Below are 20,479 nucleotides of genomic sequence, written 5' to 3' on the forward strand. Positions count from 1 at the left end.
AGGGGACACAGGACTGGGATGGCAACACACAGGTGACACTGGGGTGGTGACAGATGCAGGACACTGGGCACAGGGAGATGGCAGCCCAAGGGTGGGGGCACGGGGGTGGCAGCAAGCTGGGGACACTGGGATAGCAACAGGGACAGGGCAGCAGAGATGGCAGCACACAGGTGACTCTGGGGTGGTGACAGATGCAGGACAGTGGGCACAGGCGATGTCCGCACAGGGCACAGGGATGGTGGCCCATGGGGGACACAAGGTGGTGACATGACACAAACGGGACACAGAAGGCACACGTGGCACAGCACAGGGGACAAGGGGCACTCCTGGCAGTGCCCTGGGGGTGGCAGGAGGGACACGTGTCAGTGTCACATCTCTGGCCCCAGCAGGACAAGGGACGGGCTTGCAGCACAATCCCAGGGAGCTTCCCGTGTCCCCTGGTGGCCCTTGGACTCTGGCACTGCGACAAACCTCGTGTTCCCAAAGTCAGGAATGTCACCTGTCCCCTCGCAGCACCGTCCCATGGAAATTCCCGTGCCCCTTGGTGGTCCCAGACTTTGGACCCTGGCACTGGGACAGACCTCGTGCTCCCAAAGTCAGGAATGTCACCTGTGCCCTCACCAGGCCATGCTCAGGAATGTCACCTGTCCCCTTGCCAGGCCACACTCAGCTAAAGTGACCTGGGCAGGGAGTCAGTGGGAAAAGAGGGATGAAATCCATCCCAAACCAGCAATTCCTGGATGCTTCCTGGTTATTCATCCTGGTTTTTTGTAGGGAGTGACTGGGGTCTCTAAACCTTGGGAAATGTGGCTGGAAACACCCTGAGACCTTCATTCCAGCCCCAAAATTCAGGTCCATGTCTTGAGTTCTTTCCTTCCGTGAAGGATGGGGGAATCATGGAATTGTTTAGGTTGGAAGAGATCTTAAATATCTCTCATCCCAACCCCTTGCAATGGGCAGGGACACCTTCCACTTGGCCAGGCTGCTCCAATATCCCAAAATCTCCCATCAAATCCCCCTGGAGAAGCTGCACCCGAGGGAAAAACCCACGACCCCAACGTGCACTCCCAATGTTCATCTTTATTAATTCCAGGTTCGGATGAGGGGGGGATACAGTTTTCCCTTCTAAATCTTGTTAAAAGCAGCAATATCCACGCTCTGCACCTGGAAGGGGACAAAAGCTGGAGTCATCCAGGTGTTCCCAGGAAATCACACCTGAGTTCACCCCCCTCCCATGGCTTCCAGGCCCTTCCCACATCCCATTCCAAGACTTACATAGTCCTCAAACTTGGTGATCTCCTCCTCCAGGATGTCTGTGCCGACCTTCTCGTCCTCCACCACGCACTGGATTTGGAGTTTCTTGATGCCGTATCCCACCGGCACCAGTTTGGAGGCTCCCCACACCAGCCCGTCCATGTGGATGGAGCGGACGCACTCCTCCATCTTGGCCATGTCGGTCTCGTCGTCCCACTGGAAAAGCGGGAATTGGGAGGTTTCAGGGTTTTCCTGGAGATCAGCAGCTCCAAGGGGGTATCCAGGTGACATCTCTGGGAATGTCACAACTGATCCAAAGTGCCCTTTCTTGGCTGGAGAAGGCTCCAAAAGACCTCAGAGCCCTTCCAGTGCCTCAAGGAGATCCAAAAGAGATGGAGAGGGACTTTGGACAAGGATGGAGTGACAGGAGAAGTGGGAATGGTTTTAAACTGGAATAGGGTAAGAATAGATGGGATATTGGGAAAAAATTCCTCCTTGGGAGGGTGGTGAGGCCCTGGAATGAATTCCCAGAGAAGCTTTGGCTGCCCCATGCCTGGAAGTGTCCAAGGCAACCTGGGATAGTGGAAAGTATCCCTGCCTATGGAATTAGATGGGATTTAAGGTCCCATCCATCCAAAGCCATCCCAGCCTTCCATGGCAAGAAAATCCCACCCAGCTCCAAGCCTTGCTTGGAATTCCACAGGTGCCACCAACATCCTCTAGGATGAGAGAGGATTCCCAGCCCCACTCCCAGAGCTCCCAAATTCCCAGATCCACTCACCGGCTTCACATCCAGCAGGATGGAAGACTTGGCGATGAGTCCCGGCTTCTTGGCCTTCTTCTCCGCGTACTGCCGGAGCCGCTCCTCCCGCACCTTGGCAGCCTCCTGGTCTTCCTCCTCATCGTCGCTCCCAAAAAGGTCAATGTCATCATCATCATCCTCCTCGGCAGCAGCTGGCTCGGATTTCTTGGCCGGCAGCTCCACTTTTTTGGAGGGAACGCTGAACGGCTCCACTTTCTTCACCGGATCCGAGGGGTTTTTTTTAAAGGGGGAAAAAAGAGGGAAAAGATTAACCTGGAGTTGCCAAAAAAAGCTCAGGAATGGGAATCTCCGCTGCTCGGGAACACGCTGTGGGATTTATGTGGATTTATCACAACAGGATGTTTGTCCACGTGGATCTTGGGTTATAATTCCTAGAGAAGAATTCCAGCGTTTTTCCAGGGCTCACCTGGGTTGGAGGAACAGATGAAGGCTGGTGGGAAGTTGAGGATTTCTCCAGAGCGTTCAGGCGGCTTTCCAGCTTGAAAATGGCCATCTGGAGGTCGGCAACAACTGGGAAAAAAAAGAGGGAAAAATAGGAAAAATGACCTTAAATTCCCAGATATCCAGCCAGGACTTCTGGAGAAGGAATTCTCCCACTCACCACTGCGGAGGTTCTGGTTTTCCACTTCCAGGTGGGAAATTCGGGACAGGAGCTCATTTTGGTCACCAGCAGCTCCAGGGGAGGTGGTGCTTGCACTCTGCAACGGGGAAAACCAGGATGAAATGGAATTGTTTCCCCTCCTCCTGGAAAATCCATGCAGCAAAGCAGGGTTGTGTCTTGGGGGAGAGAGGAAGTTCGGGAGCTGAACTAAAACCAAGGATATTTTCTCTGAATTAGGATAGAAACTAATGGAGCAGCTCTATAAAATGAAGCATGGACTAAAATCCCGAGGAATTTCAGCTGGCACCAAGGAGCAAAGGATAAAAAAATCACTCTTCCCACTCTCAGATCCCAAAATGCCACTAAAACCACATAAAATTTGTACAAAATTTCACACCAAGCCCCTTAAAAATCTTGGTCCCCTCTCCCAACCCACTGAGGGACGGGAATGACCTGCCTAAGGTAACACTGGGAAAGCTGGAATGATCCCAGGAATTCTACACTCCCACCTTCCCCAGCCCAGCCTTTAATTCCTGACAGTTTCAATCTGCTTTAACACATCCTGAGGGAATAATTACTCCAACTCTGGTTTCAATGGATTTTTTGACAGCAAAAAAAAAGAAAAAAAAAGCTTTTTTTTTTTTTTTTAATGCTAAGGAGGTTCCTCATCCATCAGTTTCAGGCAACAAAGGGAAAGAAAATAACAGGATTTGCCCTTGAGTTGTCATTTCTAAGTGAAGAGAGAATAATTTATTCTCTTTTATTCCAGTGTGGAATCTCAGCAGTCACGGAAGATGGAAAGAGGGAAAAGCAGGGGTAAGATGAAGAATGCAAGGCACAAGGAAAGGTCTGAATCATGGAATGGTTTAGGTTGGGATTTTAAGGATCATCCAGGTTCCCCTATCCCAAGCTGTTCCAAGCCCTGTCCAATTTTGCCTGGGACACCTCCAGGGATGAGGCTGGGAAATATCAAAGGACAGGAAAAAATTCCATCTCTGATTCCTGGATTCAGGCTCAGGAAGGCGAGTGCAGATCCCAGGACACTGAGCTGGGATCAGATCCCATTATCCAGGTTCATCCCAGTGCCACAGGACACACCCTGAGGAAGGAGACCTTGCTCCATCTCCTCATCCCACCAGATCCTCTCCCGTTTTTCCACAGGCTCCATCCATGCAGGGCTCACTTACAGAGGAGCGTCCCGACTGTTTCTTGGGACGGGCACAAGGAGCCTCCTTGCTCCGAGCAGGGGTCTTCTGCTGCAGGGTGGGAAAAAGGTTGGGAAGATGGGAAAAGGTTTTCGCAATTCCAGAGGGAACCCAAGCGCGGGGAAGAGCCGCATGCAAGGGGAAGTTAGGGAGCGGTGGGAAACAGCTCTGCACTGCAAACATTCCCCCAGGAATTCTGGGATCTCCTCCGTGAACGTCCTGGTGCGTGCAGGGAGCTCGTGCAGCGCTGTGGGCTCACCACACCATGCCAGCCCTGGTGCTCCAAGGATGGAAATCATGGAATTACAGAGGTGGGAAAATCCCGCTGAGCCCATCGAGTCCAGCAGTTGCCCCAAGTGCCACATCCACAGGGATGTCAAATCCCTCCAGGAATGGGGACTCCACCTCCGTGCCAGGGCTGGACAGCCCTTTCCATGAGCAATTTTCCCGATATTCCAGCTAAATTTCCCCTCTGGTGGTTTCCTCTCATCCTGTCACTCCCTGGGGGTAGATCCTGATTCCCACCTGGGAATGCTGTCAGGGATTTGTGGAAGTGAGAAGGTTCCCCCTGAACCTCGTGGTTTTTCCAGGCTGAGCTCTCCCAGCTCCCACAGCTGCTCCAGACCCTTCCCAATCCATTCCCTTTCCCAATCCATTCCCTTCCCAATCCATTCCCTTTCCCAATCCATTCCCTTCCCAATCCATTCCCTTTCCCAATCCATTCCCTTTCCCAATCCATTCCCTTTCCCAATCCATTCCCTTCCCTGGAAACTCCAGCCCCTCAATGTCCTTCTTGTCACAAGGACTCAAAAGTGATCCCAGATTTGGAAGTGTCCCAGCAGTGCCAGCATGGGGGAGAGGGAATTTCTCTTTCCTATCAGTAATAATTCCTCAAAAAAAAACCAAAAAAAACCCCCCAAAAAAAAAAAAAAAACCACCCAAAAAACTCCAAAAAAACAAAAACAAAACAAAACAAACAAATAAACAAACAAACAAACAAAAAAAAAAAAAAAAACAAAACAAAACAAAAAAACCAAAAAAAAACAAAAAAAAACAAAAAAACCCCAAAAAATCCTGGGATTTTTGCTCTTCCCACTTTTCTCACAGTGTAAATTTGGGGGTCAGGAATACAAGGAAGAAGTTTAGGAATGCCCTAAAGTCCAGCCTGGTTATCCAACATTAATGATGATCCTTGAGGGAAAAGCATGGGAAGAGCAAGGGATTCCTGTCCCAAGCTGAAGCAATCAGGAGACCTTAATTGGAACCCATAAGGCAATGCAAGAGGCATAACCATATCCCAAATCCCAAAAAATTATGGAAAAATTGCCTTTGTAAGACTGTGAGATTTTCCCTGAGGAGAGGATGCTCCAAGCTCTGGGAATGTGGACACCACACCCCCATTATAAAACCCATTCCCTCTTCCAACTTCCAGCTCCACACAAGCATCCATAAATTTTTTATCAGGGATAAGAACTCAAAATTCCCAAGGTGGGGAGTTCCCACAGCATCACCTCCCTCACTCCCTCTGCACTCTTGCACAAAATCCTCAAATCCTTTATTTTCAATAATTTTTGTGCTGAACCCACCTTAAGGCTGCAGCCTATCTCAAATATTCTGGACACAGAAGTGCTTGGGAAAGCTGGAATTGTGCATAAAATTAATTATCCAAACAAATCAAATCCCTGGGAATTACGAAGGGCACAAAACAGGACTTTGGCAGAACAACTTGGGATATAAACATCTGTTATTCCCTGAAGTTTGAATCCCTAAAATACGTTTTAAATATCAAAAACAATAAAATTTTTTTCTCATGTTCAGGTGGAATTTCCTGCTCTACTTCCTGCTTTTCCTCATAATCAAGGAACTCCAGACTCCCATCATATTCCAAGTGCTCATTCCTATGTTTTATGAAGCAAACTCAGCCTGAAATTCCCAGCAAAAAGGCACAAAACTCCCATTTTCCAAGTTTTTAACAGCCAGCTCTTCCCTTGCCACATCCTAAAACCCCTGACAATAATTAGGGAGGAAGGAAAGACAAAAATCCTGGGATTTTTGCTCTTCCCACTTTTCTCACAGTGTAAATTTGGGGGTCAGGAATACAAGGAAGAAGTTTAGGAATGCTCTAAAGTCCAGCCTGGTTATCCAACATTAAAGATGATCCTTGAGGGATATTCCAAATATTTTTCAGCCACGTGGAAAATCCAACCCCTTTCCCAGGAACAAAAAATATCCAGCAATTTTTGACATCTTACTCTAATTCCCTAAAAAACATCTCCAAACAATTTATATCCCAAAATTCCTACCCTGGCTTTGGGCTGTTGCTTCACCAATTCCCCATTACAGCACCTGGATGATCCAAACTTCTGGGATTCCCTCCCAAAAAAGCTCTTTAACAGGAGTCAGGAAAGAAATTCCTCATTTTTGGCAAAACACTCGGGAAGGTGAGGATGAGCAGCACTTCCAGGTGATTTGGGTTTGGATTCCCTGTCCCTTGCCCAATTCCAGAAGTTTCTCCCAAAGTTACCCTGTTTGGGATGGGGAGCTCCTTTAGCCATATTTTTTTAAATAAAATGAGCCAGTTCTGGAAAATTTTTCCTAATTTGTCTGAAATCCTGATTCCTTATATTCATGTCTGGCTCCTTTCTGCTGGTGTAAGGAGGAATATGGAATATTCCCCTTGGGAAAGGAATTCCTTGTTATTCCCTGGTATTGGACTGATCAAAGATAGAAACTGAGGGTGCTTGGGAATTGTGAGGCCAAATAATGCAAGAATTCCTTTGGGAGTCCCACTACAAGGCAGGAAATCAAAACACCCGGGCTGAATTCCATGGATTTTCCTTTCCCATAAAATCACTCGTTAGTATTTTAACTTTCTTTTACAAAAAAATGAAGATTTTTTTTCTTTTTAATGGTCTTGTCTGCACTCAGCACAAAAACACCTCCACAAAGTAAATTAATTCCTGAGCTCCTCCAGGATGCTCCAGCCTCGGAGCTCGTAGCCAAGCTGAATTCCCTGGATGCAGCAGATGGAAAACACAACTTTTTTTTTTTTTTTTTTTTTTTTTTAACATCCCTTAAAGTGGAAGCAAAAGAGGGAAGAGAAGGTGGCAGCCCAGTGTATCCCAAAAAAAGCCACACGCTCATTGAGTTGGAACCTGTTAGTTAACACCCATGGGAACATCCCACCAGCAAAAAAAAAACCCAAAAAAAATTTAAAAAAAAGGGAAGGAAAAGCCCAATTCAGGGAATTCTCAGAACCCAAATCCAGTTTGGATTCAGATTCTCTGAATCCAAATCCAGCGCTGCGGGTGAGCAGCACGTGGGGACGGGGCAGAGCTGCGCTGCACACCTTGGTCTTCTCCTCCAGCTTCCAACCAAGAAGCCAAATGATCTATGGGATTAGAATTCCATAAAAAGAAGAAAAAAAAAAAAAAAACACAAAAAAAAAAAAAAAATGGGATGCAGGCAGCCAGCTGGTGAGAGCTTGGGTACTCACTCCGGCCAGCGATTTCTGGATATTCTCCCTGGCTCTGGCAATGTCGCGGAGGATCGTGCTGGCTCCGTTCTCCTGCAAACAGCGCAGAAAGAACCAAGAGTTTCTTTTTTAAAAAAAAATATTATTAAAACATGGGGGGGACAAAAAAAAAAAATTCATCAGGGAAGTTAAAAAAAAAAAAACAATGAAAGGAAGGAGGAGCGAGGGAATTGGGAAAATTGGGAATTGTTCTTTTTTCGGTGATTTTTGCCGTAAGGATTGGGGCTAAATCAGGCAATCCCTGGTCACGTGTCCAGAAGGATCATCCAGTCAAAGAGCTTTTAAATTCCCTATAATTACCCTGAAAAGTTTGGGATGCTGCCAGAAGGTTGGAGTGACTCCAGAACTCCTTAAAAAACCAGGCTCTGGCAGGATTTTTCCATGTTATTCCCTGAGTTCAGGCAGGAAGTGACAACCCTGACTCTGCTCTGTCCAGAGGGGTGGGACACAGAACACCTGGAATTTTTTCCCTGTGCTCCTGCTGCCATGCCTTAGCCTGGATTTCAAATTTCCCTGCCTGGAAATTCCACCATCCATTCACTCCCTGCCTTTCCCAGACTGCAACCCCCCCACCAGCAAGACCAGAGATGTGAAATTTCCCACAAACCCCCAAATCCTGAATTCAACAGAAAATAAAGGAGAAACAGCCTGGACACATCCAGGTGGGCTCCACTTCCTGCTACTTCCAAGGAGGTTTTAGGAATATTTTTTCCATGGGGGAAGTGGCTGATAAATTCCTCCAAACATCCTTCAAACCACCTCTCCCAGGCCAAACTCCTTCACTGGAAACTCCTGATGTGCCTTGAAATAGTTGAACTGTTCCAAGAGGTTTTCACCCCAAAACCCACTTCCAGCACTCATCCAGAGCTCCCAGATTTTTTCATCCCCACTCTCCCAGGCACCTAAGCCAGGATGGGCAGCAGGAATAGCTGGAATGTGCCTAAAAGTTAAAATTTCAGCAAAAAGCTTCCCCGTGAACGCTTGGGAAGAGGCACTGAACACTCAGCATTCCAAAGGCACCGGCACAGTTAGGAGCAGGAAGAGGTTAGGAAAGCTCTGAACCTTGGAACAGGAATAATTTTGGGATAATATTGAAGCTGGAAATATTTCGGCTCAGCAGGATCATGCTTCCCCCTCCCCAACTCACCGGTACCACCAACAGTCTTCCACTGGAACACCTGGAATATTTCCAGGAACACAAAGAGAAGGATAAAAAAATCACCACCCCAAAAAAAAAAATCTTTGCAGCTGTGGTGCCTCTGTTCAAGCTTTAGGTTTGTATTCCCTTGGAATATTCCAAAAGAACTGCTCCAAAATGGAAGCAAAGCAGAATTTTCCCTGGATGAAGGGGGCAGGGATGCTCTTTGCCAATAAAATTGGGGATTTGGGGATTTCCAGCTCAAATTGTGCCCCCACAGATCCCAGCAGCCTGGAAAAATTTAGGATAACTGCTGGAAGCTGGGACTGGCTCACCTGTTAGAAAGGCACCTGATCTCCCAGTTCCTTGGGATCAAATCCATCAAATTCCACAGGAAAACAGTGGATTAAAAAAAAAAAACCCCAAACGGGTCTTAAACAGCTCAGAGAACTCCAGGAAGACTTGGGGGGAAAAAATAGAAAAAAAAAAAAAAAAAAAGAGCAGAAATCCCACAAAAATCCAGGAGGATCATGTCCTTTGACTTACTCTGGAATTCCTGGGGTTGGGAATTACCTGCTGGCGGGAGGAGCCGCCCACGGGGCCGTTCATCTGCTCGTAGAACCTTCGCTCGGCGTCGTCGTACTTGAACTTCTCGAACCAGATCTTGTCGTGCAGGAAGTAATCCACGGCCATTTTCCTGGGAAAATATCCACCAAAAAAAAGTGAATTCCTGCCGGGATTGGAGGTGAAGGGCTCGCCGGGAGCGGGCGCTGCGCCTGCAGCTCGGCTCGGCTGCGGATTTAAGGAGCCGGGATCCTCTTAAAAAAGCAGCACGGATTAATCGCGCACCTGCCTGACCTGGCGTGGAGCGGGGAGGGGATGGATCAGCTGATCCTGACTTTATCCCACAAAAAAAAAAAAAAAATTCCAAAAAATCAGGATTTTCTAGTTCATGCTAAGGAAAATGTCTTGTGTAGGAGAACAGGAATGGAATTGGAATAATGGAATGGTTTGGGCTGGAAAAGACCATAAGGATCATTTGGTTCCACCCCCCCTGCCATGGGACACTTTCCACTATCCCGGGTTGTTCCAAGCCTCATCCAGCTTTTCCCTGGATATTTCAAGGGGTGGGGAATCCACAAGTTCACTGGGAAATCCTGATAAAAAATGAGCAACACTTGGAGGGGACAGACCTGGCACTACATGGAAAAATAGCAAAAACCCCCAAATCCTGCTGGGAAACGGGGAATTTTTATGGAGCAGCTTCCAAAGGTGGGTTAAATTAAATTATTTTGAAGGGAAACAGAGCTCTCAAAAAAGAGGAAAAGAGGAATTGCCCTGAATTCCAGCAAGGCACAGGGACAGAAGCAGCAGAAGTTTGAGGAGGTGGAGAGCAGCACAAGAAAATTTTCCTCATTATCCCAAATCCCACAGTTTTCCATAAAACACTTCCAGGGAAGCCAGAGATGATTTCCCTGAAATCAAATCCCTCCTTATCTCATCTACCCACTTGGAAGAGACCACCACACACAGGAGCTGCAGCAAAACCACTTTCCACACCCAAATCTCCAGGACCTGCTGGAATTCCAACCAGGATCATTCACAGAAAACCTCAAATACAGACAAATTTATCCCACTTTTTCACAGAGACACGTGGATTTTCCCAAATATCCAGTTATGACCAGCTAAAGAGGAAATGATCCCAAACAGGACCAGGTGAAAGGAATTTGACCCCTAAATCCCTCGACACAAAGATCCTGAAAGCTTCCCAACAAATCCCAACGAAATTCATGGATCAGAAGTGTCAGAAATAAGGACGGATGCTCCAAGAATCTTTTTTTCCAGGAATATCCGTCTCTACCTCAGCTCTGCCTTTGGAGAAGATCCAAGGGCATTCCAAAAATTCCAAATATAAATTCCCTTAAAAAACCAAACTACAGCACGTGCTCCAGGCTGATTCCCTAAATTGTATTCCGGCCACTTCCAAACCTTCTTCCAGCTGGCTCCTGGTTATGATGCTGATTTTCACATGGAATGAGAGGATGGAAAGGAGGATGGTGCTGAATCCATGCAAAAAGGGGGATAATGAGCTCACTCCCCAGCCCTGCCTCTAAACATCTACAGCTCCACACAAACACAGCCTTCATCCACCAGAATCCCTCAGGAGAAGGGGAATTCCTTGAAGGATTTTCCCCCCTGCCCACCAGGATCATCTCCAAGTCCACCCAGTCTTCTCCACATGCAAATTCCTTCTGGCTCAATCCCGACCCGGCTGATTTTTGGTTTTTTTTTTTTTTTTTCCATGGGTGTTACCCCCAAAGAAACTTCTCCTACTTCGTTTCCACAGCGGGAACACTCGGAGCAGCTGGATGGGAGGGATTTCCTGCAGCAGATTCCTGGATCCCCGTTTTTTCTGCTGCTCTGGCCGCTTCCAAGGCAAAATATCTGGACTCAGCCCTGTCGTAGGTCACCTTATTCAGCCACACGGATTCGCTGTCCTTGTGCAGGAAAAAGCAGGTGGGATTTTCCTTGGGAATATCAGGGAGCTCAGGATTGGTGGAGGCGATTCCCGTTTGTTTCCCAGGGTTGTGGCTCTTGGATGTTTCCGGGCATCCCCGTTGCTGCTCCTGGGTTTTATCCAAGGGGTACCCATCCAACATCTTCTCATAAAAATTCTTCTCGGCGTCGTCGTAGAGAGGCTTCTCCAGCCACACCTCGGATGCCAGAACTTCCCAGTTGGAAATCTGCGGCTTCCCATTGACCGTCTGCTGGTCGGAGCTGGGCAAACTGGGAATGGAGGCCACTGGAGAGTTGGGAATGCCGGGAGCCAAGCCCGGAGTGGCAGGGGTGGGCAAGGCCGTGCCGTAGCCCTCGTCCGGCGTTCCCAGCCTGGAATTCGCCCACACGGATGGGATGGCCAAGGCGTTGGGAGGAAGGAAAAACTGGGATTTCTCCATGAACGCCCTCTCGGCCTTATCGAAGTCAAGCTTGTTGATCCAAACCCCTTGGACGACGTGGTGACAGGCGGAGAGGTTCCCATGGGAGCACGCTGGGAGCATCCTCGCCTTGGGAATATCTTGGCTGGATTTCGACCTGGTTACGGCAGGAGATTCCTGAGCCCCATTCCCAGTCTCAGGCGATTCCCAGCTCTGGGAACCCGCCAGCTTTACCCTGTAGGCGCTCTCAGCGCGGTCGTACAAGGGCTTCTCAAACCACACGCGCTCCGCCGACATTCCCGCCAGGATCGCCTCCAGCCTGGAATCCTGCGCCTTGGGCTTGGGCGAGCGCTTCCGCTTCCGCTGCTTTTTGCCATTCCTGGGTTTTTTCGGGTCCCCCTTGAGCTCGCCGCCCTCGATGGAATCCTCGTGGCAGATCCCGTTGACGGCCTCGGGCTCCGGCGCTTCCCGCTCGGCTCCGTCGCTCCGGGGTTTTTCCAGCCAAACCTTGTCCGCCGAGCAGGGATTTTTCCGCGTCCTCATCTTCCCGAAAAATCCAACGGGGCAGCATGGAGAGATAAGCACAACAAATGTAGCGGCAGCACGGCAAAGCAAGGGCATGCAGGAGATGGTTTTTTATCCATTAATATTCCCAGGGGAAAAAAAAAAATGCAAATATTCCGTTTATTTCTCCCTTTTGGGATAAGTTTGAATTCCAAAGAATTCAATGCGGCCGAAATCGCTATTCCTCCTAAAATATTCCTCCCAAGAATTCCCCTAATTATTTCAAATTTAAGGCAGGAAAAAAAAAAACCCCCACAGGATTTTATTCAAATCCTTGGGAATTATAGGACATTATTCCAAGTTAGTGGATTAGTAATTAATTGTTACTTATTCCCAATTAGGCAGAATTTTGGGAAAACTGGCTCCAATTTTTGAGATTTTGGAGGTTGTTGTTGACTCCTGATTGGGTTTTCATACTAAAAGGCAGCTGCTGAAAAACTGGGATTGGATTTTGGGATATAATCCAAGCTACTGGCAAATTAAACTTGTCCAGGAGCTGGGAATCTCGTGATTAATTCAATAATTAATTAATAAAAAATGACCTGTGGCAGGCTGCCAAATAAAATTCCCAGACAGATGAAATATCCTCAAAGGTTTGTAATTCCAATAATTCCTGGAAGATTTTGGAAGCCTCAAGTCCAAGGCTTAACTTTAAATTTCAATTTGATTTTCAGTTGTCATATAAATTAAATTTAAAATTTATTAACTTTAATTGAAATTTTAATTTAAAATTCATTGGCTTGAATTTAAATTTTAATTTGAAATTTCCACATAAATACTTTTTTCAGGTCTTGAATATTTCCATTTAAATTTACATATTACTAAATCAAAGCTTTGCCTTTAAACATTTAAACTGATAGAGTTTAAAATATTAATTAGATTCCAATTAGACAAATTATTAGAAATGGCAAAAGGAGATTTTTCTTTTTTTTTCCTCCTGGAGTTGGAAAACTTTGATACAGCTAAAAGTGCTCAAAAATGGAGATACCAATTCTTAATTTTAAAAAATCAAAATTAAAGATTATTTTGAATTTATTTTACATTTTTCTTTCTTTTATGGAGCAATAAATTCTTGTTAGAACCTTTACACAGAAATAAATTTGTCATAGTAAATAATGAGATAAATAATAAAAAAACCATAGGCTTTTCCATAAAAAAATGATACCATTTATTTCTTTTAAAACCAAATTTTAAATTTTTAAAAATAAATTCAGAATTTAATTTTTCCCCATTATTAATTATTTTTTAAGTGATTTTGCTCCAGTTTTTAAGCAGCTCCAAGCCCTGGAATTGCAGCCCTCATGGATGAGGTGAATTTTGGAATAGGAATTCCATCATGAGGAACTCCCAGGAGATTTCTTCCCATTGACAGAACTAAAATTAATTTTAAAAAACTCTTCAACATGAATTATTTCCAAGAAAACTGCAGGAATTTTTCTAATAAATATCCCACTGGCGCTGACATTCCCGGATTTTCCAGAATTCCCAAAAAAACACAACAATTAGAAGGTACTTACTTTTTTTGCTCCTATGACAGCATTAAAAAAAAGAAACAAACACAGGATAAATTTAGAGAAAAATTCCAATTTCTATGGATGCAGCAGCTCCTCAGCCAAAAAAATTAAATTAATAATTAAAAGGTTAATTAATTAATTAATTAATTAGAGCTCATTAACTTTTCAGAACTCCATGAAGTTTATGAGCCAACACCACAGAAAATGAGTTTATTTTCATTTTAATGACAATGAAAGGAACATTATTGTGATGTTATCCAAAAGGATTTTCCCATCCCAGCAGCCTCAGAATTCCCAACCTGCCACCCCACTCCTGGCATGTGTTGATGGAATTCAGGATCCCAAATTTTTGGGTGATTCCAAACATTCCTGCAGGAACTTTTTGCTTCAACGAGCAGCCAAACCTTATGTTGAGTCCTGAAAAACCCCAAATTTCCAAGGAAATAAAGCTTCTAAACAAGGAAAAATTGGGAAAAGAAAGTTATTTTTCTTCTGTGTCCATCAGTTTTCCTGGAAGAACCTGGGGAAAAGGAATTTTAATGACACAAACCATCAACTTTCAACATTTTCCACTCAAAATTGCCATTTTTACCTCCACAAACACAAAGTTTCAGGATTTTAAACCACGCTGTGGCGTTGGGAATGTTCTCCACTGGGAAAAGTCACAGCCCAGAAATTCAGGATGAGCTCAACAACAGGGAAATCAAAATAAATCAAAATATTAACACTCGTATCTAATATTTTATCCATTTAAAACCAGAGCTTCTGCTGTTTTTTCCAATCCAGCTGGAATTTGGCTGTTCCTAAAATTCCTGCTGATTTCATTCCCTAAAATTGGCTCTTCCCTAAGTCAGATCCTTATCATCATCTTATCACCCTTGCTATGAGACAAAGCTCCACATTCCAGGAAAACACCACAATTCCCACTCCTGATCACCCAAAAACCACAACTTTCTGCTCCAGGCTGGAAATTCCTAGTGAGACAATCATGGATACGGGAAATCAGCAGAAGGGAAAGACTTGGAAAGTGTCACCTTCAGGAGAAATAGGGAAAAAAAACAAAAAATAAAGAGTTGGGAATGAACAGCTCAGGTGAGGAAAAATCCTGCCTGAAGGTCAGGGAGAAACCTGGAAAATAATTCCAGGAAAACAGCTCAGGAAAGGGAATTTGTCATCCCTAAGGATTGTGATGCTCAGGATCCCAATCAATCCCGAACCATCGCTGACCTGGATGCGACAGAACAAATCCATGGGGGATTTCTGGGAACGCCGATGCGGCAGCCTCAGCAAGTTCAGCCAGGGATGGAAATCCCTCAAAAACCCCGTGGAGCACAACGGCAGCAGCCTCTGCCCGCTCCCAAAATAGGCTGGAAATGGATCCCTCCCTCCTGAGCATCGGGATCAAAATAAAACAGGGAGAGGAGGACAAACCCCGCCAAGGTGACGGAAATCCGGGAACAGCAGCACAAGGAACGAGGGACAGGTGAGATAAGCAGAGCCCGGGTGCACCTGGAGTTGATTTTCCAGGTTTCCCAGCTCTGGGGAAAGTTTGGAAAGGCAGCCAAGGGGGTTGGGATTTGGGATGGATGGGCTGCTCCGTGCCAGGACACAGTTTCCCTTTGCAGCAAGTGACTGGACAAAAAAATTCCCAGGAATTGGGGGAGGAGGAGCGGATCCCTGAGGCACCTGGGGAAGTGTGGGATCCCGCAATTCCCTTCCCTACCAGGGCAGGAATAACACTGATCCATTTCCCCACCACCCCCAACCCAGATTTGAAGAGGTGAGGCTTTAATACATCAGGAATATTCCCAAAAAAACACCCAGGAAATAGGTCCCCAAAATCTACAGAAAAACCACAAAGGTTTAGGGAGAACCCCAGTATGAGCCCACCCACCCCTTACCTGTAACAGCGAATTCCTAAATCCTGGGAAAGGAAAAGGACCACAAAGACATGGTCTAAATCCTAAAATCCCCCTTTTCCTGTGCCTGGCAAAGGGATCTCCCAGATAATGAGGGAATCTCCCACATCCTCTTTTTTTTGGGGGTGTGAGGGGAGGAGAGACCCCACATGGAATGCAGAGGGGGTTTCCACATGCCCCTTCCCAGAAATTTTGAGGGAAAAGGAACTTAGAACATTGGGAGTGGGGAGTGGCACCGCAACATTCCCTGGGATTTTAAGTAGGGAAAGTAATCCCAGGAAACAAGGGCATCCCCAAATCCTTTCCTTCAGGACTCTTGGGGACTCCCATGACCCCCTATGCTAACCTAATAAAGGGAAAGGGACCGAACATGGGGAAAGGGAGGTCACCCCAGTATTCCATAGGATTCTAGGCATGGAAAAGTTATCCCAAAAACCAAGAACACCCCAAATCCTCTCCCTCAGGACTCTGGGGGAATGGAATGGACCCTAAAGACAATGGGAGGATCCCCCCAAACTCCCTTTTCTGAGGCTTTTACAGGGCGTGAGACCCCCACCTCCAAGGAAGGATCCCCAAAATTCCCCTCTTCCCACCACTGTGAGGGAAGGAGCCCCATTCCCTATGAGGAGACCCCCAAATCCCTCTTTCCGCAGGAAAAGTGCCCTGAAGAGAACAAAAGGGATGACCACAACCTCCTTTCTGGGGATTCTAAGATGATAAAGGAACCTTACACACCCTAAAGGGCCCCCTAAGCCCCTTCCCCCCATATATCATGAGGGCCCCCCCACCTCACGCCCTAGAGGGATAAAGGACGCTCCAAAGACCCCCGAAACTCCTCCTACCGATGCTCAGAGAGGGGGATAAAGGACTCTAACAGGGGGTATAAGGCTTCCTAGGGGCTGGAAGGGGCTGCAAACCAGGACTCACCAACAGCTTTGACCCCTTCAGGGCCCTCCGCTCCCTTTGGCCGCCGCCGGGATAGAGAGGGGCGGCGTGCGCCGCGCGGAGGGTTATGGGGGAGGCGCGTACCACACGTGGCGAGCGGGGAGGTGGCGAAGGGGGTGCGCTGCGGGTAGACAACGTGTGACACGCACAGAGCGGGGCTTGTCCCCCCCACAATAAAAGAGACATGTGGAACATCACGGTGGGGAGGAAGCGGGATGCGCGAATCACCCTTCTGTAACTATTAGGACGCGCCGCCCCCCCTTTTCTTTGCGATGTTGGATTCGTCCTCGTAGCTCTGCTAGCGCCCGTGGGTTGTACCACTCTGCGAAAACGGGGATGCGCCACCTCGCTGCTTCCCCCACGCTACTTCCCTGCCTCCCCCAAGATGATCCCCTATATTTTACGGGGGGCGTTACGGGGAGAAGGAGCCTCCACGCTGTGCGTGCGGCCCATTGTCTCACTCCGCGCACTTCTCCCTCCCGTGAAAGCCAAGTAGAACAGCTCAAGGGGGAAAGCGACCTGAGGGGAGGGGGCAGCGGGGTGGCGCTCTCCTCCCTTTTGGCAAAGTGGTACAACCCACAGGCGCTGGTGGAGATATGAGGAAGAATCCAACTTGCCGAGGAAAAGGGGGAGGGGGGACTTAGTGGCTGTGGTGGGGTGCGCGCATGCGGGGGACCGGAGCGGAGACAAAGGCGCCGCCGCGCCCCCCCCACCCCATCCCCGCATTCCTCCCCGGTTATAACGCGCCCCCCATTCCCATGGATGCGGGCGTCGTTCCATGCCCGGGGGGGAGCCGGAGGAGGGCGGGGGAATGGCGGGAGGGCGGCGGGCAGGAGGAGGTGGAGGCAGCAGCGCATCGCCCGGGGGAGTGTCGGTGAAGATGTCGCTTCGCCGCGCCTACTCCATCAAGGACAAGCTCCAGGCCATCGAGAGGGTGAAGAAGGGCGAGCGCCAGGCGTCGGTGTGCCGCGCTTTCGGGGTGCCGGGGGGCACTCTCCGGGGGTGGCTGAAGGACGAGGCGAAGCTCCGCTGGTTCCTGGAGCAGCTCGGCGGCGAGGTGGGCACCCAGCGCAAGAAGATGCGCTTGGCCAACGAGGAGGAGATCGACCGCGCCGTCTACGCCTGGTTCCTCGCCCTGCGGCAGCACGGCGTGCCGCTCTCCGGACCCCTCATCCAAGCACAAGCGGAAGCCTTCGCCCGGCAGATCTACGGGCCTGAGTGCACCTTCAAGGCGAGCCACGGCTGGTTCTGGCGCTGGCAGAAGCGCCACGGCATCTCCAGCCAGCGCATCTACGGCGAAGGCGGCCTCCCCGCCGAGCCCGAGCGCGCCCCCGCCACCCGCGCCGAGGTCCTGCCCGATGCCGGCGGCTACGGGGACGAGCAGATCTACAACGCCAACATCACCAGGCTCTTCTGGAAGCTTCTCCCCGGTTCTGGAATCACGGCGAGGCGTCCTGCCCGCGGTGAGCGCGTCACGGTGCTGCTGGCCGCCAACTTGACCGGCTCCCACAAACTCAAGCCTTTGGTGGTCGGGGGTCTCCGCAATCCCGCCAGCCTCCGGCATCACAACCAGGAGAAATTCCCGGCTTGCTACCGCTACAGCCCCGAGGCTCGGCTGGCGCCGGCGCTTCTGAGGGCTTGGTTCTTTGAGGACTTCGTGCCGGGCGTGAAGCGGTACCTGAGGCGGAGCTGCCTGCAGCAGAAGGCCGTGCTGCTGCTCAGCTCCGCTCCGTCCCGCTCTGGAGGGGGAACTGAGGATTCTCCGCCGCTCCAGACTCCGGATGGATCCATCCGTGCGCTGTTCCTCTCCAAGAGTCCCTCAGGGAGCGGCTTGGCCGGAGCAGGAGGCCGAATCCCGGCGCCGCTGGAGCAAGGGGTGGTGTCGGCCTTCAAGCAGCTCTACAAGCGGGAATTGCTGCGCTTGGCCGTGTCCTGCGGCGGCCCCGGCAGCCCCGCGGATTTCGTGCGCTCCTTCCTCCTCAAGGACATGTTGTACCTGGCTGGGCTCTCCTGGGATCTCATCCCGCCGGGATCCATCGAGAAGTGCTGGCTGCTGGGGCTGCGCGCCGCCTTCGAGCCCCAGCCCGGCGAGGAAGAGCACGGGGACACCCCCGGAGGGGAGGAAGGCGGAGGGGACAGCAAGGTCTTCAGTGACCTGACCCACCTGGCCGCCTTGGCCTTCAAGTGCTTGGCTCCCGAGGAGGTGTCCGACTGGTTGCACTTGGATGATGCAGCTCCGGGTGCGGAGGAGGACGATGGTGGCGAGGAGGAAGGCGCCGAGGAGGATGATGAGGAGGAAGCAGCTGGTGGCAGAAGGGGTGGGGAAGGAGGAGATCCTTTGCTGCCCACGGCTGGGGAAGCCATCCAGGGTCTGGAGACGGCGCTGCGCTGGCTGGAGGGACAGGACCCGCGGGAGGTGGGGCCGCTGAGGCTGGTGCAGCTCCGCTCCCTCATCTCCATGGCCCAGCGGCTGCGCCGCGGCCGCAGCCCCCAATCCTAGGGCAGGGGCAGCTGCCGATTTTTGGCTACCAACCACCCCTGGTTGGCCACCGAGCTGGGGACACCCCGGTTGTCCCAGGGGGATGGTGGTGGAGGTGCCACCACCCCTCTGTGACCGGGATTCCCTGGGGATCAGGAAGCCCAGATGCCTGCGGGTCACAATTCAGGGGATTTTTGTGCAACAGCTCGAATTCCAGGGTTGTTCCTTACCTAAATATATTTAGGAGGTGCTATTTTTTATGTCCCTTGTGGCCCCTGGTACCTGGCACTGCCAGAATGGGAGTGGATGCCCCCTAAAATTGCGCAGTTCCCCCAATTCCATGGGGAGAAGGAGTGAAGGAAGGACCTGCTCAGTGTCCATGGGATAATGGGGGATGTTACACTAAAAAATCCCCAGATCACAGAGCAGGGTTGAGGTGGGCACAGCCAGCTGGACATGGGCCATTCCTGAGGTGCTGCAGGGGAAATATCCCACCTTGGAAGAGGCTGGTGACGCCCTTCCCACTGCCAAAACGGAATCCTGTTACACCAGGATGGTTTGGGGCTGGTTTAAGACAATTTCCGTCAGGCACTGGATTGGGAAAGGGACTCTTGGGTGGCATCCGCGAGAAAGAGGCACCTCCATCATTCCCATCACAGCTGGGAAAACCTGGACCATGCAAACCTATTGATCCAGGTGCCATCATCCAAGCATCCCCATGGAGCTGAAGGCTCCAGGGATGAGGGTTGAGGTGTCCTCATGGGGTTTGTGGGGTGACCAGGTCTGGAGGACACGTCTGGGTGAGTTGAGGTTGGGCTCCTGGCACTGCCTTGGAATATTGGAGGCATCTGATGGGAATTTAGCAGCTCCTGACCGCATTTGGATGAAATTTTAGGGTGTTTAGCTGAATTACTGGAAGAGGGAAATGAAATTAACTCCTCAGTGCTGCCGTCCCCCAAGCCAGCGGGCAGGTTGGGGTTTTTCCTTGTTGGTTCTTTGTCTCCTCGCTGCAGAGTTTATGGAAATTAAATGGATTTTTATTCCCATGTGGAGGTTGTTGTCTGTGAATTGTCACGTGGAGCCATCCCAGAAGGATTTGGGGTGGCACCAGGGGGATCTTCATGGGGTTGTGTCCTCTCAATGTGGTTTCTCCACACCAATGGGGTGTAATCATGTAAAATCACATTTCTGTTTATCATCTTTTACACCAAAATCACCCCACGAAAAGATTCTGGAGCTCGGGACGTGGCTCATTTCAAACAGGAGTTTGTGAATGAAAGGAACTTTCAGTTGCGTGACAAAAATGTTGCGCAGATCAGCAGAGGGTGCTGGGCTGGAGGTGTTTGAACTGGTTTGGGGGGGTGAGAATATAAAATTATGGAATGGTTTGGGTGGGAAGGGACCTGCAAGGCCATCAAATTCCAAACCTCTGCTGTGGTCAGGGACACCTTTCACTGTCCCAGGCTGGTCCAAGCTCAGTCCAGCCTGGCCTTGGACACTTCCAGGGATGGGGCGGCCACAGCTTCTCTGGGAATTCCATCCCAGCCCCTCACCACCTTCCCAGGG

At 49.5% G+C, this 20,479-nt stretch overlaps 2 protein-coding genes across 8 annotated transcripts; one reads left to right on the top strand and one right to left on the bottom strand.

Moving 5' to 3' along the window:
• Positions 1–1,060: 1,060 nt before the first annotated feature.
• Positions 1,061–16,644, bottom strand: EEF1D (eukaryotic translation elongation factor 1 delta). Of its 7 annotated transcripts, none has more exons than XM_074558262.1 (10): positions 16,417–16,644; positions 10,891–12,035; positions 9,130–9,253; positions 7,380–7,451; positions 3,866–3,931; positions 2,679–2,775; positions 2,484–2,587; positions 2,036–2,272; positions 1,276–1,470; positions 1,061–1,164 (listed from the first exon to the last, which is right to left on the bottom strand). In XM_074558262.1, exons 1-10 carry the CDS (start codon positions 16,627–16,629, stop codon positions 1,126–1,128), a joined length of 2,292 nt encoding a protein of 763 aa, XP_074414363.1. In that variant the 5' UTR covers positions 16,630–16,644; the 3' UTR covers positions 1,061–1,125. The 7 variants fall into 7 exon arrangements, with proteins under 7 accessions (XP_074414363.1, XP_074414354.1, XP_074414394.1 ...); XM_074558253.1 differs by having other exon boundaries at positions 3,866–3,934; XM_074558293.1 differs by lacking the exon at positions 16,417–16,644 and adding an exon at positions 13,870–13,905 and having other exon boundaries at positions 3,866–3,934.
• A 142-nt stretch (positions 16,645–16,786) lies between these two features.
• On the top strand, positions 16,787–19,959 carry TIGD5 (tigger transposable element derived 5). The gene has a single exon (XM_005479663.4). It carries the CDS (start codon positions 17,213–17,215, stop codon positions 18,932–18,934), a length of 1,722 nt encoding a protein of 573 aa, XP_005479720.1. The 5' UTR covers positions 16,787–17,212; the 3' UTR covers positions 18,935–19,959.
• The last annotated feature ends 520 nt before the right edge of the window (positions 19,960–20,479 follow it).

The sequence above is a fragment of the Zonotrichia albicollis genome, chromosome 1, assembly GCF_047830755.1.
Source record: "Zonotrichia albicollis isolate bZonAlb1 chromosome 1, bZonAlb1.hap1, whole genome shotgun sequence".
Taxonomy (NCBI): domain Eukaryota; kingdom Metazoa; phylum Chordata; class Aves; order Passeriformes; family Passerellidae; genus Zonotrichia; species Zonotrichia albicollis.